General features: G+C 38.8%; 1 protein-coding gene across 9 annotated transcripts in view; it reads right to left on the reverse strand.

Moving 5' to 3' along the window:
• Positions 1-1,949: 1,949 nt before the first annotated feature.
• ESRRG (estrogen related receptor gamma) overlaps positions 1,950-19,543 on the reverse strand; it is a 911,602-nt gene continuing 894,008 nt past the window's right edge. For all 9 annotated transcript variants that reach the window (XM_040430440.1, XM_040430436.1, XM_040430438.1 and 6 more), the window contains 2 exons: positions 9,549-9,818; positions 1,950-5,105 (listed from right to left, as the gene is read on the reverse strand). In XM_040430440.1, the coding sequence (XP_040286374.1) occupies positions 4,861-5,105; positions 9,549-9,818 (515 nt within the window). In that variant the 3' untranslated portion in view covers positions 1,950-4,860. The remainder of the gene's footprint in view (positions 5,106-9,548; positions 9,819-19,543) is intronic.

The following is a 19,543-nucleotide window of genomic DNA, read 5'->3' on the forward strand; positions in this document are numbered from 1 at the left end:
AGCCTGGACCTACAGGTACTCTGTTCATCCACTCGTCTCCATAAATAAAACATCCTTTTTTTAGGGTGTGGAATACTCTTACAGCTTGATTTACCAGATACCAGAACTTATTTTATGACCTCGAATTTAAAAACTCTTATTACGACGGGAAGCTTCCAATATTGCAAGAAGATATTTTCCAAAATCCAATAAAGGAAGATTTGTTCACACTATTCTTTCTGTGACATATGTAGTGACATACATAGAAGATGAGGGGACACCATATAAAAAATAATAAATAGGTGGCTTTCAGGTGCTGCTTGACATTATCACATTTTTAACCACCACTAAACAAGAGGTCCTGAATCCTAATGCTCCAATTTCATGACTCTAAATAATTTTTCAACTGTTTGCTGAGGATAGGGCTACACCTAGACTTTTTATTGCTCGTTACAAAAAAAGCGTAATTTAGAAATTGCTTGGAAATCTCTAGATAATCAATCGTAAAGGTCTTTCTACAAAGATCCTATACGTAGGCCTATCCAGTGGCAAGTGTGTCCTTGTGCAGGTTCTTGCAGATGTGTCCACCCTTGGCTGGTGCCAAAACTGTAACTGTGTATTGTATAGATTTTTTACTGGATAGTGCTAGAATGTATCGATTCTGTATCCTGAGAACCCGAAATTCTTAACAAAATTCTAGTCAAGTTAAGGGTGGACACATCTGTCTATTCAAATGGGGATGAAGCCAACCTGGTGTCTCTTTGGGTGGCCTACAGCAGCCACACGGGCTACCTCTATGGTACATACGCCCTTAGTCACATGTCTTACCAATGTTAGTTTTTTCAGTTTGACTTTGTTCAAATAATTTTCTGGGAGTTTATTTTGATAGCCTGTTCTCAGGATAGGTCATCAATATCTGATTGGTGGGGGTCCAACTCCTGGAATCTTCGCCAACCAGCTGTTTGAACAGGGAGCAGCACTCCAGTGAGTGCCGTGGCCTCTTCCTAGGGCAGTGACATCACGTTTATCTGTTACATGACGTAGGTCTATCTCAGTCACATTTGACTGAACGGGCTTGGGTTGAAATAGAAAGCACAGCTGCTATAAAATGAATGGCGCTGTGTTCGGTAAACTGTGAAGAAGCCATGGTGCTCACTCATCGGTGGTGGTGCTAGATGTTGAAAACTCTACTGATCAGATATTGGTGACCTATTCTGAGCATAGGTCATCAATATTTTCCTTCTGGAAAACCCCTTCAAAATATATTTAACCCCAAAAGAAAAAAAAAAAAACACAAAACCATTCAAAAAGTGGAAGCTTTTTTTTAATATTGCTCTACCATCATCCTGAAAGGCATAATAATTTGACTTACACATCTGAACTGATTGAAGTTACAGAATCATGTCTCCTTTTTGCATTTAACAATATATACAATATAAAATAAATACATTTACACAAATGGACATATTTCTGGAGCACATGGTATGATACACAGCACAAAAATATACAGTTGATTGTATTACAGATGTGAAGCCCATCAATAACTATAGACATGGTTTTATTTGTAATAGTGGTTATGCTGCAACTCCTGGAGTATTATAATCATCTTATTATATTTTTTAAATATTTTTTTTTTTACTTTTTTGTTCCTTTAATTATCCTTCATCGAATGTTTTCCTAAGCAAGGTAAACCAAGAAGATTGAATCACTAACTACCCTCACCACAACCCATTTTCTCCTTAAGAAAAATAGCAGGTTACCAGTTTTTATACTATTTTTTGATTACATTTAAATGCAAAATAGTCTCATAAATACAACTTTCCAATTTGATCGCGATATCGAGCGCGACACTTCACAGACGTGTAATCGCGTTGTTTTAAATAAAGAAGGAGAAACAAATAATTTAAAAATTAAATTAAAAATCTAAATAATAATTTACATTTTAAAATCATACACCCTTTATATTTTTCTTTGCACCTCATGCTATCAAGTCATATTAACAGAAATATAAATAATCACACAAGAATTTATTATAAAATAATATATTTACTAAATCTGCTGTAAATTTTTTTTTTTAGATAAAATGCAGCATTAAAACAATTTTCAACTGTTTTGTAATTTTCTTTTTCTAATGAGCACGGCAGTATGATCTAGAATCTAACTCGGCTGACCGCAGTACCAAACAGTGCATTAAAATTAACATATCCCAATTTTATTTTATTTTTTTATATTTGCAATTCTAATCTCATCGACTTAATTGGAAATACACATTTTGAGTATGCCGCTATACCCCAGTACAGTAAAATAGATGCATACAGCTAAGCTGCGTTGATTTTTCTTATACATATATATTACTATATAGTAAAAACCCAAACCGGTAAAATAAAATATAATATAACAACAAATAATAAAAAATAAATAATCTCATTCAATAAGCACCTTTTTTTTTTCCCTCCAAGGAGTAGTCAAATTTTAAATACTTGTACAGGGATGCGCCAATATCTGAATACCTATCAGAGCTATATTTTAAAGGTACTCGCCATCTGAATGAATTGCTAATGATGAGTAATCTAAAACCACACTACAGTCACTTCTCTACTGAGAAACCACAATCTACAATATAATCCTTATATAGCTAATGGTAGATACACAGTATTTATAGGGTCAGGCTGCTGTGTTTCATCAACCCATTGTAGTCTGTTTAAAGCACAAAGAGTAGCAATAGTGTTGGGAAATTTTTGCACCAAAAAAAAAAAAAATGTTTTTTAATGGTTTGCAACAGCACAGAGCAAGTTATTAACAGTAGAGATGATTCCGAAGAAGAAGCCATATTTACAGCGCTTGAAAATTCGGCTTAGTTAAATGTAGAAGTAGAAGATATATTTGGTGTTCTTTTAAGAACTATTGAAAAAGTCTTTTTTTTCTTTATTTTTTCTTTATATTTTTTACATTTTTTTTTTTTTTTTTCTTCTTTTTTTTTCCGTTTGAAAGCCTCATGATTTCTCGTGTGATTTCTCAATTGGAATTTTTGATCTGCCAAAGGTATAGTATTTTTTGAAGACTATGAGTAGGAGACCACAGATTAAACTACTGTAAGGTTCCCGAGGAATTGTACATCCAATATTGCCTCTAATTCTACCCTGTGTCTAAAAAAGCACACATCACAAGAATCGAACAGCCACAAGGAGAACAAGACAACAGATTTGCTTTCGGAAAATGCAACTGAGAAATTAACCAAAAAAATTTTTTTTGTTTTTTTAAATAAATTAGGAAGAAAGCACAGAAAATGGGAAACATTGAAGAGCTGAACTATGATTTTTTTTTTGCTGATCAAGGTTACAGTTTTAATCACATTTGTGTATATATAGTATGGGCGTTCACATGATGCAGGGAGCAACTATTACCACTGATATATTGGCAGAGCATGGAGATGTATTGTAGGTAGCTGGAAAATTTGTCAGCAGGACAGGTATGGGATTACATTAGATTACACCTTATAACAGTCTCGTACAGAAACAGATATCATGCAGCAACAATAAGGGTTGAGAAACCACACTGACTGCTTTAGCTGTCAGTAAAAAAATTGATTTAAAGAAAATGAAAAAGAAACAAAAATTGACAAAAATGTCTTATATTATTATTTTTTAACTCAACTGAATATATATACACACGTATATATTTTTGTTTCAGAGAGTTTATTGCTGGCCTTTGCATTACCTGCAATTTTAATATATTATTTTACATAATGATTTTTGTTTTTTTTTGTTTTACAATTTTTATATTGCAATTTCACACTAAAGTACATCTATTTTTTTAAGACACCATAGCCATTTCCAAGCGTCCTCATGGGGAGTGGTAAGCGGATAAGACTATTTATATACATTGCAGGTGTAATCTAATATCATATTCAACAGAACAGGTAGGCTAGGTTTTACGTAATAAGAAACTGGATTTTTTTTTTTTATGTTTTTTTTTTCTTGAACCAGACTGGCACACAACATTAATTGCATCCGTGGTAATATGCATCATCCTTCGACTATTGCTTGAATAAGAGAAATATCCATAGAATAATTAGTAAATGACTGAAAAGTGATAAAGCTGGTATAAAAGAATCTCCATTTTACAACAATAAACCAAAAAGATTTGAATAATTCTAATAAAATAAAATAAACTTCCTTTAAGGATTTCAAGGTCCTTATTGATTGTTCATCGTTGCTCGAACCAATACACAGTTTGCATTATATCATCATTCCTAATGTTTGTTAATTAATATTGCATGGATGAATAAAGCTTAAAACTATTCCCTGAAAAAAGTCACGTAGTATCTAACCGAAATTTTTTTTGGAAGACTTCAAAAAACAAAGGAATCAAATGGCTAGGTGGCCTAGATGGGAACTAAAACCAAATAAAGCAGCCAAGGACATGTCGCTCAGGGTGTCAAATTAGAGATTGTTCCCAAGGAATCCTAAAAGCGCAGTCAGTCACTTTTCATATAATTTATGATTATGATATTTTTGTCATGGATTCCATTCGTCATTGGGGGCCTTGTGGTCCATTATGAATTTAGTGGCATCCTATGGATTTCTGTCCTGTGGCAGGGCTGGCTTCCATCTCTCTTAATTAAAGACTTTTTACATTTTTTTAAATCTTTAAGTTCAGCAGCAAAAAACAAAAGAATCAGGAGAGGAAAATATCTGCACCGTTACATTGCAGAGTTAAAAGTCGAAAGCTGCTCCAGACTTGCTGCTATTACGTCAGTGCAGTCACTAGCTGTTGATTCAGTCCATTATTTGCCATAATCATTAGACGTAATTTCCCTTATTTTTTTATTTTTATATTTTTTTATCAATGGTGCTCTTCGGTCACCAAAGATTCTTTTAGTCAAACCTTGGCCTCAAGCATTTCCAAAAAAAGTTTATGCATAGGAACTTTCCCCTCCAGTTTGATGTTGTAAAAGTGTTGGACAGCCTTGGTTGATGTTTGTCGAAGGAGCGGCAAAGTCATCAGAAACTTGCCAGCCCGGCGAGGGTCTTCGATGTGTTGGCCAGCTTCGTAATCCTGCAGAGCCTCATGTAAGACATCTTGAAGTTTTTGAACGGCTTCAACGTCTTCTATATGCATGGAGTCTAAAAGAGAAATAAAAAATGCATTGTTTAATATTCAATAGTGGTATAAAGATCGCAAAGAACAAAAATCACAGAAAAAGGATAAAAGTGAAATCAAACAAAAATATTTAGTAAGATAAATACATATGATAAATTAGTAAGCATATAATATATACTCCTCAATATTGGAATTTCAACACCAAGAAGGACAAGCCATAAGGTTATGCAAATCAAGGAGGAGGTGTAACTCAGATCTCCAGATCACATTTTCGAGCACCTAGCTCCAATCTGTGGCATGATGGAGGGAAATAAAAGCCAGGTTGAAAGCAAAGTTTTTTAGCCACATGAAACCTCAAAAATCAGATAAAGTCATGTGGGATGATTGTGCGATGCCTCCTTTTCCTCCACATGACAGTTATTGCCACTTGTCACTAACTGAGAGGGACAGAATCGTTAAACTGAAAGATGGTGGTTTATCACTCCAGCAGATCGTAATGCACCTAGGCCGAGATGTCAGCACTGTTTAAATTGTGTGTCCCGCTGGTTCAGAGAACAACGAACTGGAAAGAGGTGCACAGAGGCTAACCACCGCACGGACGGATTATCTGATTAAATAGCGGGTAGTGATCTATTCTGTACTACAAGTGACATTGGGAATCCTATCCGAAGCCAAGGGTGGCAAACAGTGTCTACACAAACATCAGAAGGCATGACATTGGACTACGAGCCACACATTCAGCTACAGGCTTTCCATTGACCTCTCAAAGGTTATCATGGTGTCATGATGTCCAGCAAGATGGCAATGAAGGCTGGAATGGAGTTCTATCCTCTTCAATGATAAGTTTCGCTTTTGTCTCAGATGGTGAGAATGGTGGAATGTCATGAAGAGGCCTTCACAGGGGAATGTTACCTCGGTCCTACTCTGGGCATTATGGTGTGGGGAGCTATAATGTATGGTAGCCGGACACGTCTAGTCTTCATTTCAGGTACACTAACAGCTTAGTGTTACATTGTTGTGGAACCAGTGGTATGGGCATTTTATAAGAGTCCCAGGAGCCATTTTTAAACAGGACAACACCAGGAAAAATGTTCATGCTACTGTGAGCAGCCTATGTAGAGTAAATGCGCTACCATGGTCTGTAGTGTCCTCAGTCTTTCATCAAGCATATTTGAGATGTCATTGGTTGGCAACTGCAAAGGGAGCTGCCAGCAGCGGATCTTGATGATTTGGGTGCCTAAGTGCCAACAGCCTGGTTGAACATTCCTCACACAACCATTAATAATATTTTTATTTTTTTATTTTAATACTACATGTTTATGTCTTAATATTTAATTTGTTGGAATAGATTTTTTTTTGCTAGCCCATTCCTTTGATAAAAAATGAACATAAATAGAAAATATAAAAAAATTAACTATAATAAAAGAAACATAAATATACTATAAAAAAAAATTGATATGTCATTTTCTTTATTTTCACGAAAAAGTCCCAATATTTCCTGCTCTATAATTTTGGATGATCAATACATATAAGAGCTCCTGTCGTGATTTTTATTGCCTCACTGCCAATTCCTGAAAGGTTAGTCACTCATTACCCAGCCAAAGAATTATGATGTCACCATTAATGAGTGGATGTTATCTGACGAACTCTGAGAGCTATGCTAATTGATTATTATGAAAGACACGTATGTGAAGCTTAACTGCTTGGCCAGGCCATGCAAAGAGTCAATAGGCCTGGACATGGAGAGATCCCAAATTATAATGACTTCTTTTTCAATCAGACCATGTGTCCTGCTACTGGTATAGATGTAGCTGAGGTAAGTTTCTCATGGTGTTATTTGTGCTTTTACAAAGGATTACATCATCCTTATTAGACCTATACATGGCCACCATATTATGACTGTACAATCTTCAAGTTGTGATCTCCGAGTTATGCCTCTTATTTCCTATGGAGACAAAGGTGTCATTTAACCTATTCCATATGAATCCAATAAAAAAAATTGGATGCCATATTATGAAGGTGTTCAAACCTTGAAGAATTGTTTCTAGGGAGTACATAATCCCATAATGATGGGCCACCACATGGTGGTACATAGTGGAGCTAGCAATAGGCTCTTCTTTGTGCCTAAAGGTAGCCCATACACATTGGTCTAAAAGCTGATCAAAACAGATGATTTCAACCAAAATGTGCCGGGTGAAATTTTACAAAAAAAAAATCATTTTAGATGACCGAGGATAGACCATTATTGTTTGAAAGTATTTGGCAGTGTTTAATATTTTCTCATAGTCAGACGAATGATCTTTCCTTCAAAGAAAGATTGTTCGTGAATGGAAGATCTTTCTTTGAAAGAACGTTCCCAGAAACATCTTTCGTCTATCGCCCGGTTTCATTGAATATGTAAGGACAGTTTGAACAACTGTAATGGCCAATAAGGACCAAAATATGTATGGTCATGTATGTGACAGGAATGTTCACCAGGTCATTGTTTGCTCAACTGTTGTTCTACCATCAATCAACTTCTATCTGATGTGTATGGTCACCCTATCTCATAAAGAGCAAAATCACTACTGTAGAGGAAATTTGGTTCAGCCATGGTAGAACATTGGCCATGATGCTCCTGCTAAAATCAGGTTTGTCTGAAGATCTCAAAATCTACATAGGAAAATAACCTTATGTCCCCCCCCCCTAAAGTCACAGCAACAATATTGCAAACTGCTAATTGCAAAATCAATTAGGGAAAAATATATATTCTGAATCAGGTCACGCGTCTCACGTCTCTCAGGGGGGCAATTTGGGCAGAAGGTCTCATTTCACTTGAGCCGCGCCAAATCACAAGTCGTCATCCACAAGTAAGCAATAGCAATCTGGTTTTTCATTTTTCAGAGCGGCTGAGCCCAGCCTGAGATTGATCGTCGCATATGGCCCCAGAAAACAAACTGTCAATACTTTGAATGCTTCAGAATTTGAACAAATAGCCGTCGACCCGTTGAAGCCGCTCGTTGCATCCCATTTAACAGATTTTATTGACAGTTTCCTTCTTGTAATTAAAGGGAAAACTACTGGCCAGAAACCAAGATAAAGTTCAAAGAAAGGGTCACAACAAAAGCAGATGGAGGGGCACGGCATGCCTGTCAATGGTACACAGCTTCAGAGCATGTTATCGACATACAGGTATCTACTGATCAGCGTGTGATTAAACACCGATCTATAGGCAACCGTGTGCAAATGCTAAACGCAACTTAAAGGGCCATAGGAAAAGCATTAGGGACGAAAGCCCAACGATCTGTACTTATCTCACACCCTTGACTGCTTCAGTGTTTCACGAGACTAAATGCTTTATTAACCCTTCGTCATTGTACCTATCCGCAATGTTAAGCTAAACCTTGATCTGATCGGTTCTCTTAAATGATGTTGTCAATAGATCCATACGCTCTAAGTTTTAAACAGCTGTTTCTGTTGCTTAGATTGATCACCTGGATGGCAGAATAGAGACTTTTCTGTGGTTTCTTGTCTAGATAGCTGGGGTTCCACTATTGGACAGAACAAAGAATTGTGTCTTTTGACTGTGGAGGACCTGGCCTAGCAATACTACATTTCTCCTGTAGTGGCCACTGTAGGGGAACAGAGTGATCACCCACAGCCTTCTCTAGGACTATCGGTTTATGGATGGGGCAGTTTGCCATAGAATATGGGTTGCTATTAGAGATGAGGTATGTTTTGAAAAATTCAACCCGGCAACTTCGCCGATGTTAGCCAAGAAAATAGATTTGTTCTGAATAAATTCATCACAAATTGCTATAAATCAGTTATACCCAGGCCACTCTGCCTTAGGGAACGACCACATGGAGTGGCCATGCTTTAGTGAAGAACCTTGCAGCTGCCTTTCATGTAATAATGAAGACCGCACTGTATAGTCAGTCTTTATTGTTAATTGCTGTAGCATAAGTCTCCCTGCAGTCTCGCTACACTCTCCCTGCAGTTTCCCTGCAGTCTCCCTCTCCAATATTCTTCTATTAATCGTTTTCAGCAACAATGTCCCTAGTGCATTAGAACTTGCCACGTCTCTCCCTATGCTCAGCTCACAGGACAATGGTGGTGACCACGCGGGATGAGGGTTTTATAGGGCTGAGACATCACAGGAGACGGCTATCTGCTGATTGGCTGGCTGCAAAGCATTATGGGTGATCTCGCATTCCCGGGCGTCTTACTTTCAATTTGTTATAAGTGCAGCCGCTATTTTAGGAAAAACTGATTCGTTACCACGAAGCGCAAGGAAATTCGGATTTGTTGCCAATCAAAATTTGCCTAAACTTTGGACAGAATGCCACTTTGAATGCGTCGCTCCACTCAACACTAGTTGCCATATGTGTTGAAAGACCCTTTTAAGTGGACACCTACGTTTACGAAATAAAAACTAAAAAAATACAAAGACAAAACATAATATTAAAACAAGGATTTGAACCCACCTGAATTAGCAAGTGCTATAGCTTTGAGAGTCACAAATTCTTCCTTCTCCAGTTTCATGCTTTTGTATTTCTTCACAAGTTGCAAGATGGCGTTGTTCAGTTCCAGCAACCCTGCCAATTTCGACTGGTCTTCATCCATGATGTAGTCTTCGGCATAGACCAACTCGTCCTCGAATGACAGAGATCGGTATACTATGCCCAGAATCAAGATCTCCATCCATGCACTTTGTAGGAGACTCATCTGGTCAGCAAGGGACAAGGTGGAAAACCCTGGAAAAATAATAAAAATAACATTCAACAAAGAACACAATCAAATTAGTTAAAAAACATATTCTATCTCTTTCTTTCTGTGTTATGTAAATATATGTATACACGTATGTATGTATGTAGAACACGTTTCTATTTATATTAATCAATCTATCCATTTATGTAATTGTCATATCTAATATCTATATATCTATCTAATATGTATCTATCTATGTAACTATCTATCTATCTAAAAAGCAAATGATGAGTCAGCACTCCAAAATGAGTGAAGGGTGTTAGACCCGTTTATTCCCCAGTCGCAATGTTTCAGCCCAGCACAATGAATTGAAATGATGTAATGTTCAGATATAAATACCCCCACAACGATTTGAATACATAATTACATAATTAAAAATCAATTAACATGATTCTGTATATAAAGTTCATAAACAGTGATACTTGATTGATAAAGTGCATGATTATGGTGTTTTACAATTGTACATCTCATGATTCACACTGTGTAAATTAAATCCATAGGAAATTACAATATTACATGTATAAACAGAGTGAACAGTATGCCAAGAGTTGATATAATCACCTGTGTTGTGAGAATAAAAGCAGCAACAGCTGTATTTGAATTAATATTAACTAACAACTACTATACCACTGGTGGTTCTGGTGGGAAGGATGGCGTCTCTGTCTGGAGAGTGTGCATGTCCAAGAGACACGGCAGCGTCAAAAATTATTCTCTCTCTCTCTGTGTTATGTGTGTATATGTATACACGTATGTATGTATGTATGTAGAACACGTTTCTATTTATATTACTCAATCTATCCATTTATGTCATTGTCATATCTTTCTATCTATCTATCTATCTATCTATCTCATATCTATCTATGTAATATCTATCTATCTATCTATCTTTCTATCTAATATCTATCTATCTATCTATCTATCTATCTATCTATCTATCTATCTATCTATCTATCTATCTATCTATCTATCTATCTATCTACTGGTATCTATCTATCTATCTATCTATCTATGTAACTATCTATGTAACTATCTATCTCTATATCTATCTATCTATCTAATATCTATCTATCTATCTATCTACCGACCTATCTTCTATCTATTGTGGGGTTTCGCTCTGGTAGATAGGGTAAGTGGACGCAGTACAGAGGCAAAAGACAAGTTCTTAAAGCAAAGCTTCAGTGTTTATTCACACTTAAGGCAAATGCACAAAACAATGAGTTACTTTGCAGTCCTGGTGTTTATTTCACACACAATGGAAAGTACATCTTGGTGTTACTTCACACAAATTGGAAAGTTCAAGGGACTGCGGAAAAGGTGCTGGGGGCTAGTTGTTTGGCAGGTCGGGCAAGACTTGCAAAACTCGTCCACCTCTCTAAACACACTGAGCCAGTAAAACCCTTGTAATATCTGGTCCCGTGTTTTCTGCATTCCCAGATGACCCCCGAGAACATGTTGGTGGGCTAACTCTAACATGAGTTTGCAATAAGCCTTGGGCACCCCGCAGCTGGTTTACCCGATACAGCATATTCTGGGAAACATTGACTCGGCCCCCGTTTTTTGTGGTTCACCATCAATTATTACCACATTTTCCCAGGCTCGGGATAGGGTTGGGTCCCGGTGTTGTGCTGTACCGAAATTTTCCCCGGAGACATTGAGGTCTGCCAACTCAGGACCCGGTTGCAAGTCCTCCACGTCTCCCACCATTACACTCAGCGGGGATGTCTCCCCCTCTTCCACCGAAGTGGCGGTCACCCCTACTGCTGGCCCTTCGGCCTCAGGTTCCCAGGGTTCTGGCCTACCTCCTGAACAAGGCCAATCTCCTGGGTTTACCCCTGACTCACGGGTATCAGTAACTCTCACAACAGGCCATAGGACCGGGAAGCTCGGAAAGTCTCTCCCTATTATGAGTACGTAGTGTAGATTTGTGGCGACTACTACCTCGTGGGTCCACCTGCCGGCTACCGTGGTTAAAGACTCCAGCGCGGTGGGGTAGTCTTTTAAGTCTCCATGCATGCACATTACCCCAACTTTCCGGCCAGTATACTCAGTGGACCGCACTAGGGTAGCCCTTACTGGGGTCACCAGGCTCCCTGAGTCCAGCAGCGCCTCCGCTTGAGTGTCTCCCACTTCTACCTGGCACAAATGGTCTAAAAATTCCGAAGTACCTGTTGCGCAGAGTTTCCTAGCATATAGCGACTGACGGTAACCACAATTAGTGTCCATGGGCTCAACACGATGAGGACAGTCAGCCCTTACATGGCCAGGCTCATGACACTGCCCGCATCCTCCACCAATTGTGGGGTTTCGCTCTGGTAGATAGGGTAAGCGGACGCAGTACAGAGGCAAAAGACATGTTCTTAGCGCAAAACTTCAGTGTTTATTCACACTTGAGGCAAATGCACAAAACTAGTTACTTTGCAGTCTTGGTGTTTACTTCACACACAATAGAAAGTACATCTTGGTGTTACTTCACACAAATTGTAAAGTTCATATAAGACACCTTGATGTCAGTTCTGCCTCCAGCAGTCCACGGCAGGCTTTAGGGGAGCTGTTTCCTCTGCCCATAAGTCTCAGCCCTCCAACCTGACACCAAGCTTCAGATCCCAACACAGAGATCCTGCTGCTGAGCCCAGCTGCCTATTTAAGGACAGCCAGGTGCTGCCAAAAAACCCGGATCGGCAATTAAAATCCAGTCGGGTATTTGACCACACCTGGCTGCAAATCAGCCCAGCAGCAGATGCTGGGAGGAAAATAGCTGTTTCCCCAGACCATTCCCCTCACTGTGTCACTCTATCTATCTATTTATCTATCTATCTATCTATCTATCTATCTATCTATCTATCTATCATGTATCTATTTTCTCTTTCTTTCTTTCTTTTTATGGTTTATATCTCATATCTATAACACATTCTATCTACTGTATCTGTCTATTATCTATTTCCTATCTATCTTTTTTATTGCTTTTATTTATACTGTTGGTGTACTACATTTATGTAAGGCACAACTGGTAAATACTGCGTTAACATAACATATGTAGAATAGCAGTTGTTCTGGGTAAATGTGTGATCTTGAGCGCTAATGTGCTCATTTCCATTACTTTTCGATAGGGAGCTAATAGATGTTACAGTCATTAAAGCAGACTGTTAATTTTCTCAATCACATTACAAGCCATACAAATATATACTGTAGGAAATAATTCCTTGGCCTGTTGGTAGAGTGCATAAGTTTGCCAGTTGGCACCTAACATTGACAACGACTTAATAAAATCATCAAAGGGGATTAGAAGTGATTTTCTTAAGGGGGTCTTAAGACATGTCTGGAGCTTATATTGAGCGCATTGTGAGAGGGAGCACCTACGGAGAGAGCAGGCTTACTGACATGCAAGTGTATATTTTGTGTTCTGTGGTAAGGAGATACAAATAGTACAAAGAACCTTAAAAATAGAATCTTTAAAAGACAAAAAAATAATAGGTGCAAATGTGTCATCGGGAGAGGAGGCAGCTATGTGGCATTATGTGCCTCATGCCTCAATATTCCATTCTTTAAGGATACTGGTCTTAGTCCAACAACCATCCCTTTTCCTTCATCCTAATGTCATATTGTACAGTGGTGTGACATTGTTCCTCTATTTCACATACTTTTTCCACTAGTGTTTTATGTGGACGGTGACCTTGTAGGCCCTGAGAGGCAAAAATCCACATTCTGTTCATATCCCCCCAAATTATCAAGTGGTATTTATAATACCAGTGCTTTACTTTGGGGTTGATAGGCCATGTGGCCCAATCATGTTCAAGGGTCCAACGGCAACCCCTGCACCACTTATGGCTGAGCCCCTGAAGCATAACTTAAAGGGGTATTCCAGTAAAAAAAATGTAATAGATGGGATGACTATGAAATGGTTAAATTAAACAAATTAGATTATAATCACTCCACTGCAGCCATTCTGAAGGTTCATGGGTCTCTGTTGTGGTCTGTAAACTTTGAACCCCCTATAGTTACACTCCTGTGGCCCAGTCATAAGGTTGTGGGTGCAATTGCAAATCTCTACAGCAAATCTCTACTATACCATGATATCTAAAGACTGCCATACACATTCAGTAGCTGTCGGTGGTACGATCGATTGGCCGAAAAGCTATCTCTTTTCGGTCAAACGTTCATGTGTTTTCGACAGGGAAAGGGAAGGAATATGCTTCCAGACATCTCTGGTGGCTTCGCTTCTTGCAAGAACAAGAGGATCGGGTGAAAATATTCACTTCACCCAATCCTTGTCTCCCTCAACATCATCTGTTGGGTGAGAGTTGGGAGCTCCCCACAACAACACATTAGACTGTAAACTCAACTCATCGCTCTTAGTAGGTTTGGATGACAATACACTAATGTGAATGGGGGACATAAAGGGTTATACCCATCTTAGACATTGATGGCATATCACTAGGACATGCCATCAATGTCAGATAGATGCAGGTCCCACCTTTAGGACCTGCTCCTATCTCCAGAACGGGGCCTCTAAAAGTGACAGAGAGTGCACCATGCATGAGCGGCGAGCTCTCCATTCACTGCTGTGGGAGTTTTAAAAATAGCGAAGGAAGGACGCTCGGCTATTTTTGGATGTTCCATAGTGGTGAATCGAGAGCACTCCACGTATGCATGGCCACGTCTTCACTTCACACCGCTATGGGACTACTGGAAATAGCCGAGCCACTCCCATAGCATTGAAAGGAGGGTGGTTGTGCGGTATGCTCTCCTTGACTTCGAGTGGCTCATACTGGAGATAGGATCTGGTCTCAGAGGTGGGACCCCCACCTATCTGACATTGATGACATATCCTAGTGATACAAGATCAATCTCCCAGATGGAAATATCCCTTTAAGTTCCGGGAATCTGTAGCCATCAAAAGAATCATCCTATTTACATCCATTTTATCTTTCTTTCTTTTTTTTCACTAGATTAATGAATGCTCTGTCTTCTTGGAAGTTTTACGTTTTTTTTTTTCTCTTTTTTTTTTTTTTTTACATTTTTATAGCCATAAACCAGCCTACAGATGACTTGATACTTTTCCCATTCAATAAAATGTAAATTCTAGTTTTTGCTTCCCTTTCAGAGGGGTGACGGCGCCAGCAATACAAGAAAAAAAAAAACACTCCTTTATATTGTTTCTGTAGACTAAAATTAGATTTTATACAATTCCCGAGAGAGCCTCCGAATACATTTATTGGACGAGATTGTGAGCCACGAGTTCACCAAATGTTCAGTGTATTTTGCCACAAATCACAGAGTCCTTTCCTCCCGTACAAATATTAGATTCTGCAAGTGCAAAGAAAAATGCTCTTTCAATTAGCTCACAATACGAGGCTTCTCCATAGAACCGAGAGTTTATTTTATTTCCTATTTCGTTTCAGCAGCAGATGGACAGAGAATATAGCCTACAGCACCTTCCGATGACAGTCTACTCTCCCCTCCCGGGCGCTGCTGTTAGTAAATAATTAGATTTACACATTCCCCAATCTCCCCACATCTTTCTAGCGCATAATTAAAAGTGGGATGATTAGGTTATTGAATGGAAGGAGGAACTTTTTTTTATTGAGGTCCATTCATGATTTTATCAGGGCCAGCACTTTTATAGTTGTCACGAGGGTGCAGGCATCCAATTTTTCTTATCTGCCTGATTAATACAAACGCTATTTCAGGACGCATTAATTAACAGATACAAATCTACGTTCTCATGGAAGGATCAATACGAAGAAGAAAAGAAGCATCAATGTGAATTTAGTGCTGATGATGGAGAAGACACTCCATTGACGTTTACGTGCACGGAAATGCTAACGTTCCTCCACAATCCCTTTTGTCCCTGCCATTTACAAATTAACATTTTTTTTTTTGCCTTCTCTTTCAGGTCTCACAATGTTTCGGGCAGATTGTTGAGGTTTAATTAAGCAAAAGGTGATACATTTTGTCACAAAAAGAGCCACACGTGTAATTCCCTATGGGGCCTATGGTCAAACTTTGTGTTGTCTTATGAAAAGTGTTTTCACCGGTAAACTTATAGAAGGGACAAAAAAAACACCTTGTACAGTGTATGAGCACATAATAATTAATATAAGTCAAGGGTAATAACTAGAGATGAGGAAATAGATTTGAAACAAATCAAAATTGTTGCAAATTTCCCAAAAAATTCTGACATTACTTTTTAGGGCAATTTGGGCACTTTTGATTATAGTTGAATTTATTCAAACCTGAATCGAATCTAAATTTGATCTCATTCAAATCGGACCCGAAACGAATTTGAAAAATTTTGCGTATCTCTAGTAATAACTTTTTGAAATTAAGGGTATAGTAGAGGGTGGCTGAATTGAGGAGAGTTCTCAATAAACTTAGATGTCAGTACGGGGGTCACTGGTACTTATTGAATAGATCCAGATGGTGTTAGGAGACTTAAGGCAGTTTGACACTAGAGTTAAGATCATCCAGCAGGCTGTTCCAGCAGAGGAACAGCCTGCCGGAGTTCATCGTATCCAGCATAGCTGAAAAGAGCCGAAGGACCACCAGGCCTGATTGGCTATGGAATCCCGCCTGATTTCAGCATGCACCATTTTCTGCCTGGTACTATTATGGTACCAAAGGCAATATCAGGCCATGGCAGATACAATGAACTTCTGCAGGCTGTTCCTCTGCCGAAACAGCCTGCCAGATGATTTTAACGCTATTGGGAAACTAGCCTTACTTACAGGAAATGCTTTATGAGTAAAAATAATGGAAAAAAGCTCTCTATCAGAAGGAAAAAAAACATCTCAGAGACTCCTCCAAAAGTAAGAGACACCCATCTATAGACAATTGTTTCAGGGTTCTTGCTCCTCATCAGTACAAAGAAGGATGGTGGTATCTCATCCAGACAGCCAGACACCTGCTCGGTACTAATGGAGGACAAAAACCCAGAAACAGCTGTCTACAGATGGGTGTCTCTTCTTTTTGGAGGAATCTCTGGTTTGGCTAATATGAGATACTTTTCCTCTTAATGCAAGCTTTAGGTATCATTAAGACATCTTGAAACAGTTACAAACCACAGCATACAAAACTCGATCAAGGGGTTTTCAGGCCTCTAAAAAATGTTTTTGAAAATTAGTATTTTATGCCATTTCTATGCCAATTATCACTTGGGTTCTGTGCTTCCTTTTACCATCATGATTTATAAGGTGGCTGAACATATCAACCATATTGATACTACCCCACCAACCAGTGATGGTGCCGCAGTCACATAGTACAGGATTACGTGTAATAACATTTTGATTAGAAAAGTGAGGGAGACCATTTGCGGCAAGGGAACAGTTTCAAATGTTCAATGGAATGTGGAAGTGACTTCAAAGAAAAGGAGTTGTCCACTTCTGGTTGAAATGTCTACAGATGATAAGCTGGTCACTTAGGGACCACCAGAAATCAGTTGTAGGACAAGAGGGAACCCAGCAGATGGTATTCAATTCCCCTGCAGCACCACCACAGGAGAAATGAAGCATTACAGTTCTCACTGAAATCAATAGGCTGTCCAAAATGTCCCCCACCACCCCAAGACAGTGTACTTGTTGATGATTCGTATGATATTCAGGGCAATAGGTCTAGTTGTGTGCAAATTATACATAGTATAATTAAAGCAAATTTTGATAAATCAATATGTCACTGAAAGGTCTTGGTCAATATTTAAGCTGTCCTATGAATATTTCATATATTGAGGCTCCAGGTAAACCTATAGTATGAAGTCTCAGTCCAATATTCTCTTAGATAGACACCACTGAAATCAATATTTTCTCCAATCAAGTCTGGTCAGATATTCCAAGTTACTTAAAGGAATATTTCCACAATTTACATTTATCAACTATTTATAAGATAGCTTATAAATGTCTGATCACCTGGACCCCCACTGAACACAAGATTGCGGCTTCTTTGTTAGTTCCATAGACTCAGAATAGAGAAGCAGTGTACAAGCTTGATTCCATTCAAACAGACTGTGAAGGTCCCAACGGTTGGGCCCCCAGTGATCAGATGTGTATCATGAATCCCCTGAATGTTGATTGTGATAATGCCCTTTAAAGGGCAGCTGTCAGCAGGATCAATCTTACTAAACCAGGCCTACTGTCAGGTAGGGTTGATCTTGCTGAATAAAATGATACCTGTCTTGTCAAAACTGGTTGAGGTGTTCCTGAGAAAAAATCATTTTATTCTCTAAGCAAAGGAGGGATTCAGTACACCAAGGGGCGTGGCCAGCACTGGAAAGCTAGGTTCCACCCCTCGATGCATTGAAGCCCCATTTGCATAAAGTATTAAAGTAATTTTTCTTAGGAACGCCACAACCGATTTTCACAAGACAGGTATCATTTTAACCAACAGGATCAACCCTGCTGGGTAGTATATCTAGTTTAATAGGATTCATTCAGCTGACAGGTACTCTTTTTTTAGGGCATTGTCTTTTACAGGTATCTAAGTTCTTAGGGCATGGAAATGTAATACAGTGCCCACAGAAGTCCATAAGCCTATACCTATGCTTCCAATTTCACACTGAGGCATATATGGGATTTTTGGTCATGTACTAGGGAGACTTCTTGTAATATGAAGGCACTATATAGCACTACAGAGAGTATCTGTGGTTCTCCTTTGCATGTCAGTCCTTAGAAGTATATCAGGTGTCTAAAAGAGGTTGTACCAGATTAGATTAGAAAAAAAGTTCAGCTTTTACCAGAAAAAGCGCCACTCTTGTCAGCGGGCAATGTCTGGCATTGCAGCTAAACCCCATTCAAGTAAATGGAGCCTAGCTACAAATCGAAATACAACCCACGGACAGGAGCAGCACTGTTTCTGGAAAAAAAGATAGCAAACCTCTTTTCCTAACACCGGACAAGCCCCCACTGAATGTATGTTATGTTGCAGGCTTCTCATAACACTCACTGAAAAATCGTATTAAAAAAATCTAATAAAGAAAAACAAAACGCAAAAGTGTAAGAAAAAAAGGCAGACAATTTGGCACTCAAAGGGTTGTCTGAAGCATGTGGGATACCAGCCCTCCTGCCATTTTACAGTAGGAGCCCATGTGCTTGACAACAGTGCCATAGGCAGCTGTCAACTAGTTTTTCTTTTATTAATATTATTATTTTTTATTTTTTTTGCCAAGCGAACCGATGCACTTTGCAGTCAACTTAACAAAAAAGGCTAAGCACAGAAAAGTGTGAAGGACAAAAAATATCTGACGGCTAGCCTTCAAAAATACACTCTCACTTCACAAGGCATGAACGTTTGTTTTCACAGCCGAGCCTTGACAGAAATAGGCTGCAATAAAGGCATATGAATTTAACCCCTCTTAGGCATTCCCTCCATGCATTTGTAAGCCAGATGCAGGCTCTCAGTGATTTCAGCGGACCGAAATGCCGGCTACAATCAGCGGAGGAAGCTGATGATGGGTCTGTTTTGATGCTTTGACTGCTGTTTGTGTGTCTAAAAGCTGACACGTCAGACAGTCCTCAAACAGCAGCCATCATCGCTGAATGCTAATTACGCTCTAATGACTCGTTGCACTGTTGTGTCAACATTGCATACCTATGAGTATCACGCTCAGGGATAGAAAAAATGGCAGACTCCTTTTCTATCTTTCCGCCTGTGTGCATACATTTTCCATTTTACAAAAAATTGCCAATGGGACAGACGGCGGTCCTTACAAGGCCGTTGCTTTATT

This window comes from Bufo bufo, chromosome 4 (genome assembly GCF_905171765.1).
Source record: "Bufo bufo chromosome 4, aBufBuf1.1, whole genome shotgun sequence".
Lineage (NCBI taxonomy): Eukaryota > Metazoa > Chordata > Amphibia > Anura > Bufonidae > Bufo > Bufo bufo.